Source organism: Trichoderma atroviride, chromosome 1 (assembly GCF_020647795.1).
Source record: "Trichoderma atroviride chromosome 1, complete sequence".
Taxonomy (NCBI): Eukaryota; Fungi; Ascomycota; class Sordariomycetes; order Hypocreales; family Hypocreaceae; genus Trichoderma; species Trichoderma atroviride.
In genome coordinates, this window is record NC_089400.1 from 5128021 (window position 1) to 5150269 (window position 22249).

The window sequence follows — 22249 nt, forward strand, 5'->3', positions numbered from 1 at the left end:
AGTGCGCTATGCCAACAAGCTACAGGTAGATGGTCTGCCGACTGAAAGCATACCTGACTGAAAGCATACCTGACTGAAAGCATACCTGGACAAGGTGGCCTAATTTATGCTACAACAATTAGCATCTGTTTACCCTATATCGCAGTCGGGAATTTTCCATTAGGATTTAGAGAAGCAATCACGGAGATGCTAGGAATTTTGCAAATATACAGCGCTTTCTTCTGCATCCCCTTCAAAGATGTACTGCTCGTGATCATGTGGAAAGCTGGCGACTTTCTGCGTTGGTTGGCTGGGGCTTGCGTGAGGATGCACTTGCTTGCTTTTTTTTTTTTTTTTTTTTGTGCTTTGGCAGCATGTGGCCGAAATATTAACGTCTACGTTATCGCTGATGATATTGCGATGAGCATGACGAAAACCCAAGCGAGCGATCGGATCGCAGACCGAATCTCAGCGGATCTATATGCATTGTTGGAAAGCTGGCTCTTGATGGTGCATGCCACCATATCCCAAGATCTAGCTGCTATACTTGCGGGCTGGCCTGGGCACCAAAGCACAAGATGGCATACGCGAGGCGTTCGCGCTGATGAAGCCTCGATATATGCTACCACTCATCTTGCAGCATCACTTCGAGATCGTATGCTCTTACGCGCCCAGATCTTGGAATCGAAAGGTCAGCGCAGCTAGCCAACGCTATGCAAGACGTGGAGCTAGAATTGCATTTAGCAGCCGTCCACATATGCATGAAATGGAATGGGGTACAAGAGGAGCCTTTTCTTCTTCTTTCTCTCTCCTTTCCTAATTTATACTATATCCAACCTTTTGTTGTACTTTGGATTAACGCGCGGTGAGCCTCCAAGGCAATCGCCGAGATCGATCTGACAGGTTAGATGAAGATGATCTGTGCGACTTCGGCGGTCGGCCCAAATCTTGACGGCATTTCCACCCCTTGATGCGAACAAGAAAGCTTACCAGCACGTCTGACGTATATCAACTTGTGAGATTTTTCCTTTTCTACTAACTGAAGTTTGTACTGCTTGTCTTCTCACAAGGGAGAACAAAAGACGTTTCTCGATGCAATTGAATAATAAAATTACATACAACTCACACGAATCAATACTGCAGCAGCTCAGCTGACCAAGTACGCTCCATCTGCAATACATCTCCAGCCAATTGGTAGATGCATGTAGTATTTTGCATGAATCTGGTTAACTCTACGCCCGGTCCGAATGGCCTATTTCACATGTAAGGGTGTGAGAAAGAGCAGGGGCAGACGGGTCGGATAAGAGGCTGCAGGTAGGGGCTACGTGGGCACTGTAGCACTTTGAACCATAACAGGACTGGCAGGCGCAAATCCTAAGCCTACAGAGGGAGGAAGCAGGCCGGGCACCCCGTCTTTTCCCTTCAACTCCACGACCAACTGCATATCAAAATCAATATTATCACCGCTTCGAGGCCCAGCAACGGACAACGCGCGCATGATGGGTGTGATGATTTCCATTTTGATAGGCGCATTTGAGTCTCGTATGATGCTCCATGCATCGGGCTTGCAGCTCCTCAATACCAGGTAGTATGGATATCCTACCGTGAGATGGTCATCTGCTCAAGCCGCGCCTACATCTATATAATCCGGCCTGTTCCACATAGTGGCACTCGCCTATCATAATTGCCGTCCATGGCTCAGACGTTGAAAGGAAAGCGGCCGCGAGCAGATGAATTCCTGCCAGACCACATCTCCAATAGGTCAAAGTCAAGCGGCTCGGCTCGCAGGCCATCCAACTTCCCTCCCGAATTCTACGACGGCTTGTCAAAGATTTGGCTTACGCCTCGTGCTCTGCGAGAGCTCGACCGGCGGAACGAGAACCTCCCTCTGTCCAATTCTAAGCCTGCGGCAGAGTTTGTAAAACCTCGTGGCGCAAAGCTTGCTGCGCTTGCGAAACTTGGTGTCTCGAAGCGTGCCCAGTTTGCGGCATCTGGGGGCCCAGATCTCAGTGATCTCAAAGGGGTATGTGTGCAAACTATTTTGTCGTTAAAAACTACAGGCTGACCGCCTTGCTCAGTATCCAGAGCCAACGAACGTTACTCACTCGATGGCGTCGCCAATGCTCCCCTTGAACCGTGATACAGCATCTCTCGTGTCCTCAAGCACCCGGCAAACGCGGCGAACTGGAAAAAGGTCTGCCACATCTAACAAAAGCAAACGCACGTCGGCATATGACGACAACCTCGAGCAGCATTGTCTAAAATACTGCATCTACTTTCCTCGACATAGATTCTCCAACGGTAGGCGTCCACCTAAACCGAATAACCTCAAAGAGATTCGCAAAGCTCTTGAACAGCCAGGGCGCTCTCTTTCCTCTTCCACTGCTCTCGAGACAGCCCACGATGACTTCTTGGATAAACTTCCGGGTGCAACCGAAGATGACCTGGTGCGCAAACTAATTCCGCTTCTTGTTGGTGACGTGAATATCCCAAACAGTGGCAACTGTTTCTTTACCAATTTACGCTCGAGGACTGGGTATACTACAACTACACCACGGCCCGATTACTTCGAAGGAGCTCTTCTTGAAGATGTGGACATGACTGTAAGAGATGACCTGAAGAATCAAATAATCCCGACAAAAAACGCAGCAACTCCCATCGTGCCCAATTTCTTTATGGAATTCAAAAACAATGCAGGAAAAATGAAGGTAGCGGAGAGGCAGACGACAATGAACGGCGTGCACGGAGCCTATATAATGCATGCCCTGAAGAATTATCGCCTGGGTGAGAAACCTGAGTACGATGGCAACGCCTATGCATTCACGGCAACTTTGGTTGATACATACCTCAGACTATACGCACATCATCTGGCAGCCCCTTCCCAGCCTGGTGATCGACCTGGTTGCTATGCCACTTTGCTTAAAGCTTATGCGCTAGACGATGAAGAGGCTTATTTGGCAGGCAGGGGAGCATTCAGGAATCTGAGGATGAGAGCAAAAGAAGACCGCGACCGCTTTATTGCGATTGCCAATGCGAGGGCGCGGCGCCAAAACACAGTAGATGAAGACACAGACGATGGAAGCACTGAAAGGGGTGACAATCTCAGCAGGGCCGGAGAAGAGCAGCAAGACCAAGGCTCAAGTCCTCTGGACTTTTACGACGCCCATACGTTTATCGAGCCGGGTGAGGGCACCCGGGACCCTGCCCAAAACGCCACCCAGGAAACCCAAGACACCACCCAAGACAGCCAATTGACAAATGCTGGGTTGGCCCTTGACTATGATACGGACGATGCCGAGGTCGGCGTTGATGGGCTGTCTAGTTTTACAACGGTTAGTTACGAAGAAGATTACCGGCGACCTCGGCGTCAGATCAGAAGAGCACGCAGTCCTCTGGCATCTTCTTCCACTCGCCAAACACCACGCAATGCCCCGTCTTCTTCTTCTACTCGGAAAAGAGCACGCAGTCCTCCGTCTCCTCCTGTCACCCGGCAACGTAAGAGGCGGCTTGAATCAGCGGGATGAGGTACATTTATAAAGGTTTTTGAAGATATATTTCGGATGTCAAAATCTTTCAACTTGTCTATGGACTGCAAGATACCCTCTGATTATTATCGAAATGCAGTATTTTATTCTGAGCCTTGGGACGCAAAGGCCTGGATGTGTTCCAATTGTAGAGAATAGAGAGATTGGGTTTGAACTCTTTTGAACAGATGTGAATGGATAACATGTTCAGCTTGTTGCCGCTGCGAGTCATCTCAGTCATCTGCTACTGACGTTTCTGGAAGCTTAACAAGCGACTCTTTGGTCTCAATTATAGCATATCATCAAGGTATACCCAATTTGGAAAGTATATACAAAACATGGGCCGCTGACCCAGAGGGAATAAAGCATCAGACAAGACTCAACCATTCAACATCAACTTATGGCAACTCAAGCTCATAGACATAGCTAATGAAACCCTCATTCACTCCTGAGTGATTGATAAAGGAGGGTCTACCATTCTGAGCTGGATGGCCAGAGCCAAAGAAGATCTCCAAGAGTGCATCTGGATTGGCAGCGACAGAGTGATTCAGCTCTCCATCAAGCTGAAGCTGAACTTGGAGCATTGGAGTCATCCGGTCAAAATTCTCTCCGAATCATTACAAAGTTCAATGACACAACGAGGAGGTACTCGCTCTTACATGTGCTAGCCACATTGGGTCACACGTGCAGAGCTGACTACATAGAGCCTCCTGGCTGTTTGTGAAACTCTTAATCAGCGGAACAAGGTTCAGTGTTGCTTGAGATATCCAAGTAGAGCTGAGGGCAATTGAGCATGCGCTTTGGTGGTATACAACTGTAAACACCAGGTTTCAATCAGTTTTACAAGAACAGCTTCATGCGATATGCGATATTCTAAAAGGCTACACGGTTCTGAATAGATGGACGCGCAATATGGTTTCCAACTTGCAGTCAAAGCCTCAGTATTGTACAGAACCAAGAGGTGAATGCAATAAAAACAACCAGGCGGTAAGACACCAGACCCGGTCAGTACCATTGGAAGTGACGATCTCCATACCGAGCTGAATCGCTCGAGTGGGCGAGCTTGTTTTCCAGCTCGGAGAAGCGGTGAGTCCCTGGCAAGGTTACCGCAATTGGCAACTGATATTGGAGCCACAAGCTTGGATCGACTGGCAGCATCGGATTGCAGCTTTGCAGCCTATCAATTGGCCTTATTCTTCTTCTTGCTGGGTTTAATGGAGGCTGGACCGGCATTATCTGGGCCAAATATGCCTGAGAGATACGCAATGCGGGTAAACGCAAGAAACAGCTATGGCGATTTGACACGTGGTTAGCGGTAATGCCAACAAATACAGCAGCCCAATCCAAACCCCAGCAGCCTCTCTGCTCGAAGAGAGACGAAGGTACACTTACGGTGGCTCCTAGATTCCCCCAGGCCATGGCATTCCACCCAGACACGTCAAAGAACCTCTCAGAACCCATGCCGTACCATGTGAAGCCAACGTGGCCAGCATCAGCAATCAGGAGGGCGATGAGATAGCTGCGGATGACTTTGATCTCGGAGGTGGACCAGAACAGAGACAGGCCCATGAGACACATGCCCAGGTACATGTTGCCTAGTTGGTGGGCCAGCACGATGCTATTCTCCGAGGCCACGAGAGGCTTTTCCTGGGGGATCTGCTGCGCAACGAACCATGCCGGGTCGTAAACGGCACCAAGGAAGCCTGCCACGCTGTTGTCGTTTTCCACTCAGACGAGAGGTTAGCTGTGTATACAGAGGTAGTTGTAGTTGCCAATTACGGATACGAAGTACTACTGATAAAGGGAATCACCAGTGATAATGGACCTCTCTAACTCTCAATAGATGATGCAAGCAAGCATCCAAGAACCAAAAGACAGTGGCTCGAAATGGACAAGTAAAGGATGCGAGATGGATGGATAGACAAGATTTCTGCATCTGGAATGGCTGGTTGCCTTGATTGCCAATTGGGCTGGATTGGGATTGAGAAAACAGTGAGCAAGGATTGCGGGCTTACAGCGACATGGGCTCAAGGATCGTAAAGACGACGCGGGGGGAACTGCGGCAGCGCAGCAGCCATGATGATGATGGATGTGCGTTGTATAAACGTTGGATGGAGTAGTGAGGGGTTTGGGCACTTGATTGGAAGCAGCAGAACAAGACTGAATGGCTGGTGGGATAGATGGCGAAGATGGAGATGGGATGGAGATGAGATGGACACGCGTTGTCAACACGGCGACTCGGAAGTTGAAAAAGGGCTGTGGAGACGGAGCAATAGCTCTCCGTGTAGTCGTAGTCGTGGTCGCAGTACTAAGGACGCGGCAAAGCTGCTCTGTTGGTGACGATGCCCAATCTTGTGCCGCTGGACTGTTGGTGATGGAAAAAAAGAATTGAAATGCTGGATTGTTCAAGAAAACATGGAATGGCGATTGGACGCCTTCCGCGGCGTTGGCTGGCCTGGCTCGACGATGAAGCCGACAATGGCCGAAGCAACGCAGCGCAGCATCGTCTCAGCCGTGTTTTGGGCAAATTCCCCTTTCGGCGAGGGGCAGCGATGGCAGAAAACTTGCAGTGGCCAGCACCACTAACCTTTAGGCGGGGCAGCAGCAGCAGCAGCGTGTTGGTGCTGAAGCGATACGTGATTATTTCCATCTTCTTCTTCCCGCGGCGCTTACATGCAGTTGCTTTGCCGCCGTCACGTTGTCTCTTCTCCATCTTTATTTGATCCAAGTTACTTGTGCTTCCTGTCTTTTGCGCCCAACTATCTTGTGCATCTACTTGCTTCTGCTAGACGCGATGCGACTGCGCGTTGGTGCTGGTGAGACTTTTGTAATTGAGCCCTTTCGGATGCCGACGGAGCGCGCGGGTGGGTGGTACATACATGTATTCCAGGCAAAGGTATCCCTAATAAGCACTACAGATGAGATGGCATATTGAAGATGGATATAAAGTCTGGATGGGACGACGTCTCGAAGGGATTGACTGATTGATGCGGAATCACTACGTGTACAAGTAGGCCACAGCCGGATTCATCCGTGATTTGTAACCACAGTCCCTGTGCTCTTCTCAATTCTCTGCTTTCCTTTTTTTCACTCGACGTGCTGTCTCAGGCGTCGTCCGGCCACTAAACCTCATTCTGGCCCTTCTCCATTCCTCCTTGAGTTGCTTCACGTGCTGCGACTCGTCCGGCCTCTTGTCCCTTTTTCCTTTTTCTTTGCCAGGCCCCGTCCCGACTCGACTCAGGATTTTGCTCGCCCTTCCCAAAGCAGATTCAGCCGCAGCAGTAGTGGGCATCGCGTCACCGGGAGAGAGAGAGAGAGAGAGAGAGAGAGTCTCGTCATTTTGCAGTTGCAGGTGCAGTCGCTAAACCGTCAACTGCACTGCACGAGCTTTTTAGCCTGCTGGCGGGCTGCTGTAGACCCAAAAGAGCCTCAGCCAGTGAGATTCGGGGCTCCCAGGCACATCCGAGCGTCCGTCACTTCAGCTCCCTCAGCTCAGCTCCAGCTTCTCCCTCGATCCGTCCATCCCTCTCGCTCGCTTCTCCCTCTCCCGCGCCACTACGCGCCGTCTTGTCTAATCTTTTTTGCCTTTTTACTTTTACTTTTTCCCCTTCTTCTCCCACACACTCTCTCTTTCCTTCTCCTTTCCCATCTTCGTATCCCTCATTCATTTATTCATTCGCTCTCCTTCCCTCTCCCTACCCGTCCTTTGTCACTCTTTGTGCTGCCGTCAAATCAAACCACGCCACTTCAGCCGCTTTACTCACGTGCGGCCGTTCCATCATCCAACGCCTGGACTGACATCGAACTTGGCCTGGCATCAACCAATCATTCTGTATTCAATGCTGCGGCTCAGCGACTAAGTTCGCACGGGAACGAACATGGCCACCATCGAGCCTCGTCTCATCCATCTCTTGAACGATGAGCCAGCGCGGCCGGAGCCTTCCACTGCCGACTTACACCAACTGCCGTCGCTGCCGTCGCTGCAATTGCCCACCCATGCCGGCACTCGTGATGGGCCTCTGCCGCCGCTACAGCTCGACGGGCTTCGCTCGGACAGCTTCCTGGGCAGCTCTGGACGACATGCCATGCTGCCGAGCATCAGCGGAGGAGGCCATGCCGTGACATCTTCTCCGGCCAGAGACCAGGCCACGACGGCCTCGCCGGACTACAAGAAGGACTCAGACTACTGCAGGGAAGGCAAATATGCCGGGAGCTCGGGCGTGTTTCCTCTGCGGCTGCTGTTGAGCGACGTGCCGCCCATGTCTGTGTCTGTGCCGCCTGCGCCCTATCTCTCCTTCTCCAGCATCCTCAACGATGACGGGCCAGACTTTCATGATGACACTCATCTGCCTTCGTTACCCTCGCTATATGCTTCTGGCGCTGCTGCCGCTGCCTCTGCTGCGGCCATCTCTGCCTCTGCTGCAGCCTCCACTTCCACTTCCATCTCTACCACTTCTACCTCTACCTCTACCTCTGCTACTACTCCAGCCTTTGCTTCTTCTATACCTCTAACTCCTCCTCCTCCCGTCTCAATCTCCACCGCTTCTCCTTCCACCACTTCCAACTCCAAGAAACGACCGGCTATCCACATCAAGGATGATTTCTTACAGCTTCCGCAGCCTGCAAAGAAGCCCAAGGCACATCAGGCACCCTTCATGCCGCCCATCATCAACGGACTCTTCGAGCCGCCACCCAACGTCGCCCTCTTTCCGCCCATATCGTCCAGTGTTTTCGATGACACCGACGCTGGCCAGTCCAAGCTCCTCCACGAGCTCAGCTACAGCCCCCCGGGGCCCCGCTTGTCGCCGGAGCCAGACCAACCTGTGCCCAAGCCAAGAGCGTCAAGAAAGCGTTCAAGCAAGCCCAGACGGAAATGGTCCGAGGAGGAGACGAACCACTTGCTCATGGGCGTTGATCGACATGGTGTAGGCAGATGGACCAATATCTTGGACGACCCGGATTTTTTATTTAATTCCCGGACAGCGGGTGATCTCAAGGATCGCTTCCGCACCTGCTGCCCGGAGGAAATGAGGGTGATTGACGGTGACAGAACCAAGGCTCGTGCCAAAGGGCCGCTGGTGAACAAGATGTCGTCGCCCAAAAAGCCGGAAAAGTTGAATGACGAGTCCCCTGATACTGTCATGGCCGACGCAGGCGACATGCTGCCGAACAAGGACCAGCCAGCCAGCTCTAGTCCAGTCGCATTTTCTGATGACCGTCCCGCCAAGAAGACTCGTGCTCATCGCATGAGGGTGTCGGATCTGGTGGGGCTCGGCATTACAGGGCCCTTTAAAAAGGCTCGTCGGCGGGAGAGGACCACCTTTACCACCCGAGACGACCAAGAGATCTTGCAGGGCCTCGAGACATATGGGCCGACGTGGACCAAGATTCACCGTGACAAGCGCTTTCACCTTGGCAACCGGAAGCCTACGGATCTTCGGGACCGCGTGCGAAACAAGTATCCCTACATTTACCAACGCATCGAAAAAGGCATCTTCCAGCCCAAGGATGTCAGCACCAACAACATTCTCGAGCCAATGGTCAACATGACCATCAGCCATTCCTTCCAGGCTGCTCCCACCAAGCGCGGAGAGACTCCAAAGGAGCCGCAAAAGTGGTCATTCCTGGTGACTAATTCCTCGGAGCAGTCTCAGTCTCGGTCTCAGTAACCAGCTTCTAATTCTGAGAAATCCCGTAGCCGCCAGCGACGGGTTACGATGAATACCCATCGACCACAGCAACAAAAAAATAAGCATCATTACAGCAACTATCGCAGCTCTTGTTCTACTACATCTAACCTGCATCTTTTTCTTCTTTTTCTTTCCTTTGACTGGAGCATTTGTCCAAGGCACGGAAAAGGCCTTTTTTTATTCAAAGAGCTCTAATAATTCCGTGCTTCACTTCGAGAGTGTTGCCATCTTGAGCTCGCATATGGAAAGGGGACAGGCAAGGATTATAATACCCGTATTTACGTTACACATGATGGGATGGGATGGAATGGGAGGAGTTATAGCAATACACAGGCCAATGAATTGATTTCTTTAGTTACCAATCTATCCATCTAGCAGTCTATTGACCTGCCGATCGGATTCTCTGACTGCCCTCGTGACGCTCGTCTTAGTAGGTTTTGTGGAGCCTTTCTCCATTCCATTCATTCGGAGTAAGTTGGAGCCTCGTTATGGAGACGGTCGGAAAAACAGCGGCATTGGATGCAAGGCTATCTCACGTGATTTTCAACTTTGCTCTTTACCAGCCAGCCTTAGGGCAAGAAGCCCCCACATTTTGGCGCTCACGAAGCGAGAAGAAAAAAAAAGAACGAGCCGCCAATTTCATTTTAGATCTTGATCCACGCTCAACCTTTTCGTCGTTCTCATCATCCGACAAATCAGCCAGTCGTCACCATGGCCCGAGGAATGTGAGTACCAGCAATGAGAAGCAATGTCGAGAAGCCTCTATCCATCATCATCACCATCCTCTTCATGTTCTATCTCGTGAAGAAGAGAAGGGAGAAGAAAAGGAAATATCGTGTTGGCGCAAATTGACTTTGCCGAGCAACACTTTATTTTTCTCGAAGATGGGGCTTCAAGCCATTGGAAGAAGATACGCTCAACAACACCATGGAATCAATCCAGCTGACCATTCTCCTCTCACAGCAAGAAGCACCAGAAGCGCCTTAGCGCCCCCTCCCACTGGCTCTTGGACAAGCTGTCCGGCCTGTACGCCCCCAAGCCCTCTGCCGGTCCTCACAAGCTCCGCGACTGCATGCCCCTGATTGTCTTCATCCGAAACCGCCTCAAGTATGCTCTCAACTACCGCGAGACCAAGGCCATCATGATGCAGCGCCTCGTCAAGGTTGACGGCAAGGTCCGCACCGACATCACCTACCCCGCCGGCTACATGGACGTCATCACCATTGAGAAGACTGGCGAGAACTTCCGTCTCATCTACGACACCAAGGGCCGCTTCACCGTCCACCGCATCCAGGCCGAGGAGGCCGAGTACAAGCTGGGCAAGGTCAAGCGCGTTCAGCTGGGCCGTGGTGGAATCCCATTCTTGGTCACGCACGATGCGAGAACGTGAGTTGTTCTGTCAGACATCATTCAGCCGTTGGATCAAGCTTTGGTCGATTCTTGGGGGGGATCAAAGAGAAGGAGAAGGACACAGAAGAAGAAAACTTAAGAAACTTCCTCTCTTCCCTTCCACCCACCTTTCTTTTTTTACTATCCTTTGGCTTTGCTTTTCTCTCCCACTTTCTCCCCCATTTCTCTTCTCTCAGTCCGGAGAGATTAGAAGGAGAAAAAAACGAGAAAGGCACAAAAAAGCTCGAAGGAAAAAAAAGAGGAAACGATGGAAGCTTTATTCTACGGCTGTATGTTCCCCCATTTCCCTCTGCGAGTGCTAATTGTTCTTGTTCAAAACAGCATCCGTTACCCTGACCCCCTGATCAAGGTCAACGACACCGTCAAGATCGACCTTGCCACCGGCAAGATCACCGACTTCATCAAGTTCGACACTGGCGCCGTCGCCATGGTCACTGGTGGTCGTAACATGGGCCGTGTTGGTGTCATCACCCACCGTGAGCGCCACGACGGAGGCTTCAACATTGTCCACATCAAGGACGCCATTGACAACACCTTTGCCACCCGTGAGAGCAACGTCTTCGTCATTGGCCAGGAGAAGCCCTGGATCTCCCTGCCCAAGGGCAAGGGTGTCAAGCTCACCATTGCTGAGGAGCGTGACCGCCGCCGCGCTCTGGCTCACTAAGGAAAGAAAGAAGATGTATAGTAATCTTTTCTTTTTTTCTTTCTGTTAGTGGATAAAATGATATCCAAAAAAGATCAATGGTTAAAACAAAAACAATGGCATATATGTGGACTGGAGTCTCGGATTTGATGTTTGCTTTTTAGTAAAAAAAAAAAGGGAAAGGAATTTTATTTCCTCAAGTGATTCCCCCCTTTTTTCCATATTTCTTTCCTCCCCCTCCTCTGGAGATAGCCAGCCTGCGGGGTTTAACGAACGGAAGAGAAGACATTCAAAAGATTTTGAGCCCAAGCTGCTCTGTTCACGTGTGCAAGATTCTTGTTCTTTCCCTCTGGTGAAGACGATTGATGTGATTGTGCTTTGTGGTTGTGAGGTAGATACTATGTTGCTGACGGACGGACATGCTGCTCTTGATTTGTCTATACTCCCCTCCATTTTCCTTCTCACTCTGTCTTTCTTGAAGATAAGTCGGGGAGTAACGGGAAGAGAACTTCGCACGGTAAGAAATAGTAGGAAAACAGAATAGTTGGTTTCCTACTAGTTTTTACCGTTCCAAATTCTTGACTCGCTACTTTCCCTCTTACCCTCACGAGTATTTCTCCCTCCTAACATATCTTTTGGTCATCTTTAGAGACGCTCATGTGAATACAGCTCTACATCTTCTCCCTTTTCTCTGCTTGTTCAAGACTATTCCCAGTAGCACAAAGATCGAACCATCTTGGGAGCAGTTCAAGCCAGAAATTAGATCATCACGACTAGTCACCAAACACGCTATAGCTCTCCGTATACACCGATACAACAAAGAATATATATTCTATCCAAGCACGCGTCTTGCGACTTTACCAAGATATCTATCCTGCACTTCTAACCCTGTTACTTAATAAACAACAACTCAAGCCCCTGCCTCAGCCTCGGCCTCAGCCTCAGCCTCAGCCTCAGCCTCGTCATCAGCCTCATCCTCTGCTTCAAAGAAATGCACCACCTCTGGAGCATGCGTAGCGTTGCCATTCACACTCCCTTCATACTCCAGATACCCCGACACGTCCGGGAACCTGGCCTTCATGATGTCGTGCGCATCGCCAAATACCCAGACCGTCTGCATTCCCATGACCATGTGCTGTAGCGTATGGCAATGAATCATCCACACGCCGGCATCCTCCACCCTGAGCCGCCAGGCGCGCCAGCCCCACGGCTGATTCTCCTGCACTCTCCTTGTGTATCGAAAGAGCATCGATGTGTCTCTCCGTATGGGATGCGTGCCTTTGAGCTGCCGCTCGGCAACGTCGGGATGAAAAGCTCCTGGTCCTCCTCCAATGTCGTATATATGGCTGCCGTGGGCGTGCCAGGGATGCGTGTCGAGGCCTCCAGACCAGAATTTGTCGCGATTGCGCGAGCCAAGTTGCTGGAAGACAATCTCAATGACTTCTCCCAGCTTGGCAGGGTACGTCTTGGTCCGCGGATCGATGCCGTTGTTGGCAATGGACGCTTCATAGTTGGGCAGGTACTGGCTCGCATTCTTGTATAGCGCCACTAGGTAAGGCTCATTTGGGCTGGTCTGCATGGGCAAGGGATGCGTATCTACCCAGGAGACATTATTGTCCGTCCACAGGACGTAACTGTCCACCTGTTGCTGGGCGTAAACCATGACTCGGCGGGTGACCTGATCGGCGGTAGGGAAGTTGTTGGGGAAGAGGGGCTCCAGCTTGTAATCCAGAAAGCCGTCAATCGTGGGAGGGAGATTGATGGGTCTCTTGGAGGGAACGGCAGTTGTCGAGACATATGGATTGCCGCCAATGCCGCAAGTATTGCGATAGCGCAAGATGGCGTAGCTGACCACGTTGCTGGGCCGATCGCGAGGCTCTATCTGTATGTAATAATCCAACATGCCAGTACGTCGAAGCTCCTCGCACGTCTTTGCTTTGAACAGCGCGCTGAACCGCTGGCCGGAGCCAATCTGCAGCAGAGGCGTGGAATAGGGCTTGGTGTAATCGCCGTCCACCTCAATCACCTCAAGGTCATGATGGTCCTCAAAAGCGATGGCGATGTACGACAGTGCCATGGCGCCAATGAACCTGAACCTATACCACTTGCCGGGATCAATCTCAATGACGGTCAGCTTGGAGGATCCCGGATCAACAACGTGGTAAATGGATATGGTATCCCCGTTGACGAGGAAGCCGCCCGCCTCTCCGGACCATCGAAACGGCGCCGCCCGAAGACCTGCGACGATTTCCTTGTCTGTTTCGTAAAAGAGTTCCGATATGTGCAAGACACGGTCACCGTCGACGGGATACGGCTTGCGGCGATCGGGCGGATCGTCGACAATCAGGGGGCCGGTTGCGGTGCTGGTCTGGAAATCGACGTGCGAGTGGTAAAAGTAGGTGCCGGCGGTGCCTTCGGGCGTCCTCAGCTCGTAGTCGAAGTAGTATTGCGGCGGGATGGGCCACTGGCTGGCCATGGGCGTGCCGTCCGAGAAGGGCGCGGCAGCCTGGGCGAGGCCATGCCAGTGCTATGGTCGTGTGTCAGTTGGTTCTCCGTGTAGCTATGAAGATGACTTGCTGTTGGCTTACTATGGTGAGGTTGGCATCGTGCATGTCATTGTACACTCTGATCCAGACGACTTTGCCCTCGGGGATGTGCAGCTCGGGCCCGGGCAGCGAGTCGTTGACTAGCGTGGTGTATCTGATGATGCCACCGACGCAGAATTCCTTTCTCGAGATCCGGAGCACATGGGTGGGAGTAAAGGAGTCATCGTGTACTCGTGGCGCCCCGGGTGTCCATGTTGGTTTGGCAGCGGTGGCCGTAGAGATGAAAGATAAGAGGGCACATGATATCAATGTCAGCCAGTGCATTTTTGGCGAGGTGAGAAGACAGTCTCATTCACACCGCGGAAATGCGTCTTTTCTTTCCCTTCTCTCCTGATTCGGTACCCTGACAGGATTTTTGGAAGGAGCGACACGATAAGAGTTGTTGGGAGCCCATCATGTTCATCGGAAGCGATGCTACATGTTTTATGTTTGTTGAGGTACTGTTCATGTATCTCCCTTTATGTATCGGTTTTGGTATTTTGTAGCCCATTCCATCCGGATTGGTGCTTGGATGCCGGCGCGGATGGGTTTCGATTGGTATATTTCCCAGAGGAATGGCATGGCTTCTACGGCATATACAGTTCTACAAAGAACTGTTCCTGAAGCGGACTTGATTGCAATAAAAACTTCAAGGTAGCCTCGAATTATTTGGAAGAAGCGTAGACTCTGCAAGTACGTCGCGATACATGGAGAGCAAAAGATGGAAGCGACGTCTTCAGAATCAATTGGGGCACGCTACTTGAACTTTAATCTTTTTTGCCAAAAACAGATATATTTTGGTGGATGCAAGGCGCCACGATCCTGTATGGGCGATGCGCATGGCTATCGATGTTGAAATGGGCGATGCGCATGGCTATCGATGTTGAAAATGGCCATGTTTTTTTTCCCCGTTGCCTCTGGTATGGAGGGAGGTTGGAATGGAAGATCGTCCTTTCTATCATCTCCCACGGCAAGCAACGATTTCGCTAGCCATTGAATATTGAGACATGAAAGACGGTTTAACGGTTTACTATTTACATTCCTTATAGCTACTGTGCTTTTCTTCTACGAGCTGGCCTACAAAACTGCCGACTGAAAGCAGTGTACTTGAGCAGCGAAAACAGGCTCATTTGGTGATGCTTTCATCAAAGAACAGTCGGCCAGAGATTTGTAAACCGGACCAAACAATCCGGAACCGCTCGCACTGAGCAGAGGAGAAGAGAGAGCAATGGGGAACTGAAAGCAGCAAAAAAACCTGGGGCATCGCCGGTAGACACATAGAATGCATCTCGAGCAACATCGTACTCTGTCCAATGAAGCGAGCCCAATCTCTCAGACAATAATTCCCACTTCTCTGCTTGTTTGCTTTCTCCGCATGATACATTCGCCTCGCTTTTTACAGACAGGCCCTCGAGGCCGTCCACTAGAATGTCTCCCGTCACATACGCCCCCCCCCCTCTCAGTAGACTATTCATCCTGCGAGTCTGATACCATCTGTCACTCGGGCTGAAAATGGATATACATGTACTATTTTTGATGCTTAAATTGGTGGCGTCTCGGCTTGTGTGATTCTGGGCCCTGCGAGATGCACGTCGGACTTTGATGCCGGAGGGGGCTGGGGGCAAGAGCCTGGTTTATCGTACTCGAGAGAAATTGCAACTGGCGGCCTGCATATGCCCCTTCATGCAGGTCTATAAGCCACAACTGGACCGGTGTGCAAGGTTTATGAGTGCAACCGGCAAGTCTTGAGACGATCATATTTGTGGTAGGACAAGACATTGGGGCTGCAAGTAGTATGGGACTGACGTGTTGTTCGAGCGGGGAAATGGCCTTGTCAGTTAGATCAATCTCGGAACAGGCATTGGTAAGTGATGAGCTCATAGATAGCATAGTGTAAGTGGCAGAGATAGATTCTGTCTTGGAAAAACACGCTGAGCGTCTATTGGATGCGGGTATCACGTACTTGAGGCGGAGTAGTGGTAATGATCAGCAGACATTGGTAAATTCTATTTGGCATATTATGTATTCCCGTGAGAAATATAGTATGCAAGTATGCAAAAGATTACGAGCAGTACAGTGCAGTGTACATTGCGGACGAGTTACAATACTACAACATTCACTCTACCTACAATTGCTCTACTGTACCGCCTCCAACTTGGTGTCTAGCACAATAACTAGCATCATCTTCCATTATGGTGTTCCCAAGTACCTGTAAGTAGGTATGGACAGGGCTTTCGGCATTATGACAGCCCGTCTTAGGCCTTTGCTACAGCCAGGGCATTCATGTCATGTTACTATGACCATAATTGCCTCAATTGTCTCGTTCAAAGTACGAACAAACGAATGGGAACACGCATGAACTCGTAGCCAGCGTTTGATGCTTGCCCCTTTTCGGACTTTATGGCTTGGCCGCATTGGATGGGCGCCTCTGATGTGCTCGTTTGCTTGCGGCCGAATCTAGCCTATCTGCCTGGCAGGGGGGAGGGGGGGGAATAGGGATAAGTGCTAAAAATGAATACGCAGCCTGATGATAACATTGAGCATGGAGGACTATTGCAACGCACGGACAGACCGAATCAAGGCTGATTCCAGCGCTAGACTCAATATCCCAAGTACGTGGAGCAGCTGAGCCAGATGTCTGGCTACGGCTTGGTGGCTACACATCTGAGACAGTCTAATGAAAAGAGGACGGGACGTATTTGGGCATTCACGCGTTAGGCTCGCATCTGCCGGGTGATTTAGCGCGTGAAGCATATGCAAGGCGTGTTGTAAGTGGTTTGGCCTGCTTCGTATTGCAACACAGAATGCAACTTTGCAATTTCGGCCGAAGGAGATACCGAGCTGAGACAAGGAGAGCAGCAGCTATTTGGAAGAAAAAAAGAAAAGAAAGAGCCAAAAATGTAATAGCAGAAGGCACACAAGCGCCGTATCACCAGCCGATTATTGGACAGCGTCCGCATTGGCACATTGCGTTATGCGAGGGAGGTGTCTGGGCCGGGGATGGTTCACCGAACCTCTGGATTCGACCAATGAAACCAAATGCCGTGGATTTTCGGGCACCCATGTCCTGGACCTAATCCGTCCAGCGGCATCCCGTGAGCAGCGCAGTTTCTGGTCTCGGCAAGGCGCGGCTCGGCCGTGAACGTCATGGTGTTTTGTAAATGGGCGAGGTTGGCGAGGTTGGCGAGAAGATGGCGGGTACCTTGTGCTCTGTCAGTGAACCTGTAGTGATACCTGGCCATCAACCTGATCTATTTGATACAGTATGCCTATTGAGGAGGTTGTGAGACGAACGGGGACTGGATCCACGCGCTCTGACTCCGCAGCGGTAGAGCGAAATAAAGTGGCCAGCAACAGAGGATCGAGATGATGATCGAGATGAGATGCGACGTGTCGCCGAGCGCCCATGCCGCTTCCAGCACTTTTACTGCTTTTAGCGGCTGCGTTGACAGTCACGAGGCCTGGGCAGAGGCAATACTGAGTAGACCTAGGCCCTGTGATGTATCAGACTCGAGGTTGATCGATATCCTATTAGAGTTGTGCTAAATATGGACCGAGCCGTCGCTCCCGTTGGCCGGCGATGCTTGCGTCCCAGGTACTCGGTACAGACGAGTCAGAAGAAGTCCAGGCGATCATCCAGTATCAAGACTCTTCCATATTCCATATTCCATATTCCGATGAACAGAGCCACGGAGGGAGGGGAGGGGAGGCAGTGAGCTCTGTCCGCCTGCCCCTATTCCTCTCTTTTCTTTTTCTTTTTCAGCTCGCTTAGCCGTAAATTCATTCTGCGTGTTTGCCATTGCTCGAATTGGAGGATTTGGGGCGTGCAGGTTGAGGGGCGTGTCCATGTTACGCGCCTTGTCGAGCGAGTGAGTTTGGCTGGTGCGGGGGATGCGATCCATCAGGTACAGGTACACGGCAGGGGGAGACTGCGAGCGGCGTCGGAGCGCAGGTACCGGTACAAGGGCGTGGCATATGCGACCATGCGCCTAGCAGCTCGGCGGCGGCAGTGATTGGTGCAGAGGCAGCATCCACTGAGCTTTGAGGCAACAAGGCCATCTGAAAGGAGCAATCCAGGAACCGTCCAGGTACCGGTACTTGTGTACGCACTAGAGCAGAGCGAGCAGAAGGAGCCGGCGGCAGCACAAGCGGCAGAGCTAGAAGCCCGCTAAAGCCCGCTAAGGCCCGCTAATGCAGGCATTTCTAGGTCGGGGCCTAATCGATGCCCACCGCCAGAGCGTGCTGTAAGGCTGCTGCTAACTCTACTCCCCTCCATCACCCATCATGTCCATCTTCTCTCCTTCGTCGGAAGCCGGAGAGAGGCATCCGACGATGCGATGCGATACTACCCGCCATTTCCAGCTCGCAGCCAACCGGGTCAAAGGCCTCGACTCACATTGATGGAGCCCGCTTGGCGTCACAAGGCCGGGACGGCAGGTCACAACGGAAGAGAAAATAGATTTGAAAAAAAAGTTGGAAGAAAGTAGGGAGATTCAGCCTGGTCCAGAGCTGAAAACATGGATCTGGCCTCCCCTGCCAAGGATATTGCTACTGGTGTATCCAGGATTTCGTTACTGACCGGACATGTCTTCTCAGAGTCTCTCAAGGTTGACGAACCCCGCGTCAATCACAAGGCCCAGTTTCCTCTCGGCTCCCAAGACACTGCGAAACATCATGGAGTTCGATTCACGGTACGACTCGTAATGGTAAGCCCCGGATCAGTTCTGCCATGTCTCAGGGTAGTAGCAGCAAGAAAATCAAAGAGATCGTCCGGGATGCAAGGGGAGCCATGCTAGCCGCCAGTGTGGCTGGCTGGGCTGCCAAGTTATAGCAGCATGGCTGTATCTATCAAACTGCTACTAGCTCTTTGACTGGGAGCCAGCTAGCGCGCCATTCCATCATCGAACCATTCGGTGAATGGCTTCAGTCAACCAGGCTTGGACAAACAAGGCCATCTCCTTGCAGCAGCCTCAAGCGCGGCTGGGTTTCAGATGACTTTCAGCTACATCAAGTGATGGCATAGAGCACAATACTTTTTTCCCCATGCACAGCTAGTTTACTGCATAACTAAATCTATATTTATAGGGAATACACAACCGCCGCAAATCTGCCTCCAGCTATCAATACACCATTACTGCATCCACATCAGGCATACCTTGATCTCTCATCGTTTCCAGCAGTTCTAAAGTTGGTCTATATTGCATTCAGCATCTCACTTTCGTCTCTGTCACTAAATCTTTGAAGGTACAAAGTTCACGTTCTCAGCCCTGGGCTCTGGCAACTGCTGACAACCACTTACAGCCACCACAATGGCAACCAGACAACCCCAGTCCGCACGCGTAAAGCTCAGCATCCTCTTCGATCTCAATCTGCCCCAAAAGGTACGTCTGGCAACCACTAACCTCTCCTTTTACGGCTTATCACTAACAACACTTTCTTCCTTTAGATACGCGGCCTCGCGGTGCCCCGCATCGTCAGGACCCCTGACGGATGCCTCACCTGCCGCCGTCACAGCTACAAATGCAACTGGGGACTACCTACTTGCGTCACATGTGTTGAAAATGGATACGAATGCATTCAGCCCGTCAGCGCCACTGGCTACGAGGACTACGTCCGTGACGGGGATGCTCAGCAACCGGCAACCAAACCCAATACGTCCAAAAGACGCAAGAACAAGAACAAGAACAAGAGCAGGAAAAGGCGCAAGCTCAATTACCAGAAAAGGTTTGGCATCAAAAACGAGCCCAAGGCAAAAGAAACCATGGCCCAGATCAAGCCCAAGTCCCGCTTTGATGATGGCGTCATTAGCTGGAATCCGCACCTTTCCCCTATGTTCCAGAAAAGGAACCCGTTGATTCCCCTCCCGGAGAAGACTGCCACTCATCGATGCACCCGTCAGCCCGCACCATTGTGTGCTCCCGGGCCGGAATCTGGAACCGAGCCTGGGGCCAATCCCGGATCCGCATCTGCATCTGGTCCCGTGGCTGGGTCCCAGCCCGAGTCTTCTTCTGCATCTGCATCTGCATCGGCATCGGCATCGGCATCGGCATCGGCACCGGCACCGGCACTGGCATCGACATCTACAACTGCTTCTGTATCTGCTTCTTCCGGGTCTGCATTTGAATCTGAGTTTGTGACACGCATAAAGAGGCACTTGTACGAGTCTCAGCAGCGTAAATTGGAACACACCCCCCCGCTATGTCAAGAGATCCGACTCCATTTCCTCGGAAGTCGATAAAGATCATGACTATGCGGTCTATTACGACTATGAGCGCGACTTTGACCCTGAAGTTCTTCCCGAAGAAGATCCCGAGCTCTCTCAATTGAGAAAATATCCTCACATGTCCAACCTCTTCGTGGTCATGAATAGCTGGCAGGGTCCCGGAGAACCTCCCCTGAGCACCCGCATCGATGACTACATCTCCTACATGAGGCACAATCACCTGGAGCTAGGGTACGAAGTGACGCATCTACCATTGCTCTTGCTGCCGTCATGCGATTACACCGCAAGTGATACTCTTATTTACTATGAGAAGCGCCCGGCCAACTGTGGCGTCGCCGACCTCCCCGATATCAACCCGATTAACCCCAAGCTGATCCGATTAGGCTATGCCAACCCTTTGGTCCTGCAGCTCATCATTGCTCAGCGATCTAATCATCGCGAGGTGTCTTCCGCCATCCTGCCCACGGGGGAGAGCGCGGAGCGCTTTTTGAGGGATGCTATTGCCCCATTCGGCCCCAAGATTGATCGCTATCTGGCTGGTGGCGAAGATGAAATGCCCTCCCTGTTTATGGCAAGCATCGTTGTAGCTCTCGTCGAAGTTGGTCTCCCTTTCCAGCTCCCTATTCTTCCCTTAAATGTCAGTGGTGCTAACTTATTTTCGCAGAGGGCCCGGCTCGACACGCTCTCCCAGGCATACGACCATCCAACAGCAGCCAAGGACATCTTGAACAATCTCCACACCCTCAGCTCGGAAGAAATTTTTGACAGCATGCCTGATTATCTGATAGAGTACTACATGCACACCGTCTCCTTGGCTTGCGTTGCTGCCAATCCCATCACGGCTACTGGGTTTCCATTCATCAGTGCGTCGCAGTTGGCAATTGTCGACGGTTTGGTGGTCGAAGATTACATCGGTAAACTTTCCGGAACCTGGCTCGACATAATGGCCACCATTCCACACATTTTTAGGTTGGGAGCCATCATGTACCGTCGGAAACTTGGTACATCTACATTTGAAGATACGCCCGGCGAGTTTCTCGATTTTGCCGATATAGAAGACAGGCTCCAGGCTTCTGCCCTGATTGAAGACGGAAGAAAGCGCGTCGACACCTGGCAAAAAGTCGCCCTTTTATTCAAGATTGCCGCCACATGTTACCTGTGGTCTCTCTTGGATGAGCCTCTCCTCCATAACCCAGACGTTGTTACCATAGATGAAGACGCCGAGCTCCAAGATGAGGACTATGAGTACAACGATCCGGACGAGCGGAGACAGAAATTGCACAGGGTGTTCATGAAGCAGATAATTACGCAAGCAGACGAATTGCTGCCTACCATTACATTGGATAGTGACTTCAATCTAGCCCTCTGCTGGCCTATGCTTATCCTGGGGTGCTTGACCAAAGACAAAGGTACAGAGGAATTCATCGAGCAGCGCCTGATTGACATAGCCGACCAGTCTGCCGTTGGCAATTGCCTCGAGACTCTGTTCGTTCTAAAACACGTCTGGAGTCTGCCTATGAGCGAGCGTTCCCCCTGGAGGATTTGGAAGTATGTCGAGGATTCTAGGTGCCGGGAATGTACCTGTCCGCAGTGCACACCCTTTCTTTTTTGAACGAGCAGGTAGACCATTCACTTGGTGGGTTTCATTCTTTTCTTGCCGGCAGCATTGGTTGGGTTTCTGGCGATATGCATAACTGCATGGAGCTATCATCATGAGAGTGCATATGTTAGCGAAGCCGTCTGAATGTCTCTTTCTTTCAGTCGGCAATTACTTCTTTTTTTATTTCTAGACTCTACTTTTATCACGTGGGATGTCCACTTTCTATTCGCCTTTGCTCTCTTTTTTTTTTTTTTTGGTTATTTTGGATTACCTCTTGGCAGAAAGGTGCAGTCGCTTTGTTGGATGGTTCTTTTCATTGGAGGATTTAGTGGATTGGAGATTTATTTTATGGAGGGTTTATCTATTGGAGGGCTCATTGGAGGATTTATCATTGGAGGATTTGGCTCATTGGAGGATTTGGCGATGGGGATTTGGCGATTGGGGGATTTTTCTAATGGAGGGATTATGCTAGTGGAGACTTTGGACTATTGGAGGGTCGGGTTTAATCTGAGATTTGGACGATTGGAGGATTTTCTTATGTATTTAGACTGGCTGGGTTGTCTCTTGTCCCTAGATTGGATCACTTGGATAGAGT

General features: G+C 51.1%; 9 protein-coding genes across 9 annotated transcripts; 6 read left to right on the forward strand and 3 right to left on the reverse strand.

The window, feature by feature from the left end:
• Window positions 1-601: 601 nt before the first annotated feature.
• TrAtP1_001846 (uncharacterized protein) lies at window positions 602-1498 on the reverse strand (the record flags this gene model as incomplete). Its single annotated transcript, XM_066111184.1, has 4 exons — window positions 602-707; window positions 817-875; window positions 970-977; window positions 1339-1498. The coding sequence occupies 4 exons, from the start codon at window positions 1496-1498 to the stop codon at window positions 602-604; spliced, it is 333 nt and encodes a 110-aa protein (XP_065967257.1).
• TrAtP1_001847 (uncharacterized protein) lies at window positions 1322-3767 on the forward strand. Its single transcript, XM_014085043.2, has 2 exons — window positions 1322-2002; window positions 2058-3767. Exons 1-2 carry the CDS (start codon window positions 1673-1675, stop codon window positions 3501-3503), a joined length of 1776 nt encoding a protein of 591 aa, XP_013940518.2. The 5' UTR covers window positions 1322-1672; the 3' UTR covers window positions 3504-3767.
• A 916-nt stretch (window positions 3768-4683) lies between these two features.
• Window positions 4684-5526, reverse strand: TrAtP1_001848 (uncharacterized protein; the record flags this gene model as incomplete). Its single annotated transcript, XM_014085769.2, has 3 exons — window positions 4684-4791; window positions 4896-5214; window positions 5519-5526. The coding sequence occupies 3 exons, from the start codon at window positions 5524-5526 to the stop codon at window positions 4684-4686; spliced, it is 435 nt and encodes a 144-aa protein (XP_013941244.2).
• A 652-nt stretch (window positions 5527-6178) lies between these two features.
• TrAtP1_001849 (uncharacterized protein) lies at window positions 6179-9573 on the forward strand. Its single transcript, XM_066111185.1, has 2 exons — window positions 6179-6367; window positions 6422-9573. The coding sequence occupies exon 2, from the start codon at window positions 7382-7384 to the stop codon at window positions 9170-9172; it is 1791 nt and encodes a 596-aa protein (XP_065967258.1). The 5' UTR covers window positions 6179-6367; window positions 6422-7381; the 3' UTR covers window positions 9173-9573.
• A 177-nt stretch (window positions 9574-9750) lies between these two features.
• On the forward strand, window positions 9751-11575 carry TrAtP1_001850 (40S ribosomal protein eS4). The gene is made up of 3 exons (XM_014085768.2): window positions 9751-9918; window positions 10157-10579; window positions 10925-11575. Exons 1-3 carry the CDS (start codon window positions 9905-9907, stop codon window positions 11265-11267), a joined length of 780 nt encoding a protein of 259 aa, XP_013941243.1. The 5' UTR covers window positions 9751-9904; the 3' UTR covers window positions 11268-11575.
• Window positions 11576-12156: 581 nt separating this feature from the next.
• On the reverse strand, window positions 12157-14694 carry TrAtP1_001851 (uncharacterized protein; the record flags this gene model as incomplete). Its single annotated transcript, XM_014085766.2, has 2 exons — window positions 13835-14694; window positions 12157-13773 (listed from the first exon to the last, which is right to left on the reverse strand). The coding sequence occupies exons 1-2, from the start codon at window positions 14114-14116 to the stop codon at window positions 12157-12159; spliced, it is 1899 nt and encodes a 632-aa protein (XP_013941241.2). The 5' UTR covers window positions 14117-14694.
• A 3409-nt stretch (window positions 14695-18103) lies between these two features.
• TrAtP1_001852 (uncharacterized protein) lies at window positions 18104-18991 on the forward strand (the record flags this gene model as incomplete). The annotated part of the gene is made up of 2 exons (XM_066111186.1): window positions 18104-18537; window positions 18917-18991. The coding sequence occupies exons 1-2, from the start codon at window positions 18349-18351 to the stop codon at window positions 18989-18991; spliced, it is 264 nt and encodes an 87-aa protein (XP_065967259.1). The 5' UTR covers window positions 18104-18348.
• A 149-nt stretch (window positions 18992-19140) lies between these two features.
• Window positions 19141-20069, forward strand: TrAtP1_001853 (uncharacterized protein; the record flags this gene model as incomplete). Its single annotated transcript, XM_066111187.1, has 2 exons — window positions 19141-19212; window positions 19278-20069. The coding sequence occupies 2 exons, from the start codon at window positions 19141-19143 to the stop codon at window positions 20067-20069; spliced, it is 864 nt and encodes a 287-aa protein (XP_065967260.1).
• Window positions 20070-20172: 103 nt separating this feature from the next.
• Window positions 20173-21666, forward strand: TrAtP1_001854 (uncharacterized protein; the record flags this gene model as incomplete). The annotated part of the gene is made up of 2 exons (XM_066111188.1): window positions 20173-20652; window positions 20719-21666. The coding sequence occupies 2 exons, from the start codon at window positions 20173-20175 to the stop codon at window positions 21664-21666; spliced, it is 1428 nt and encodes a 475-aa protein (XP_065967261.1).
• Window positions 21667-22249: the final 583 nt, after the last annotated feature.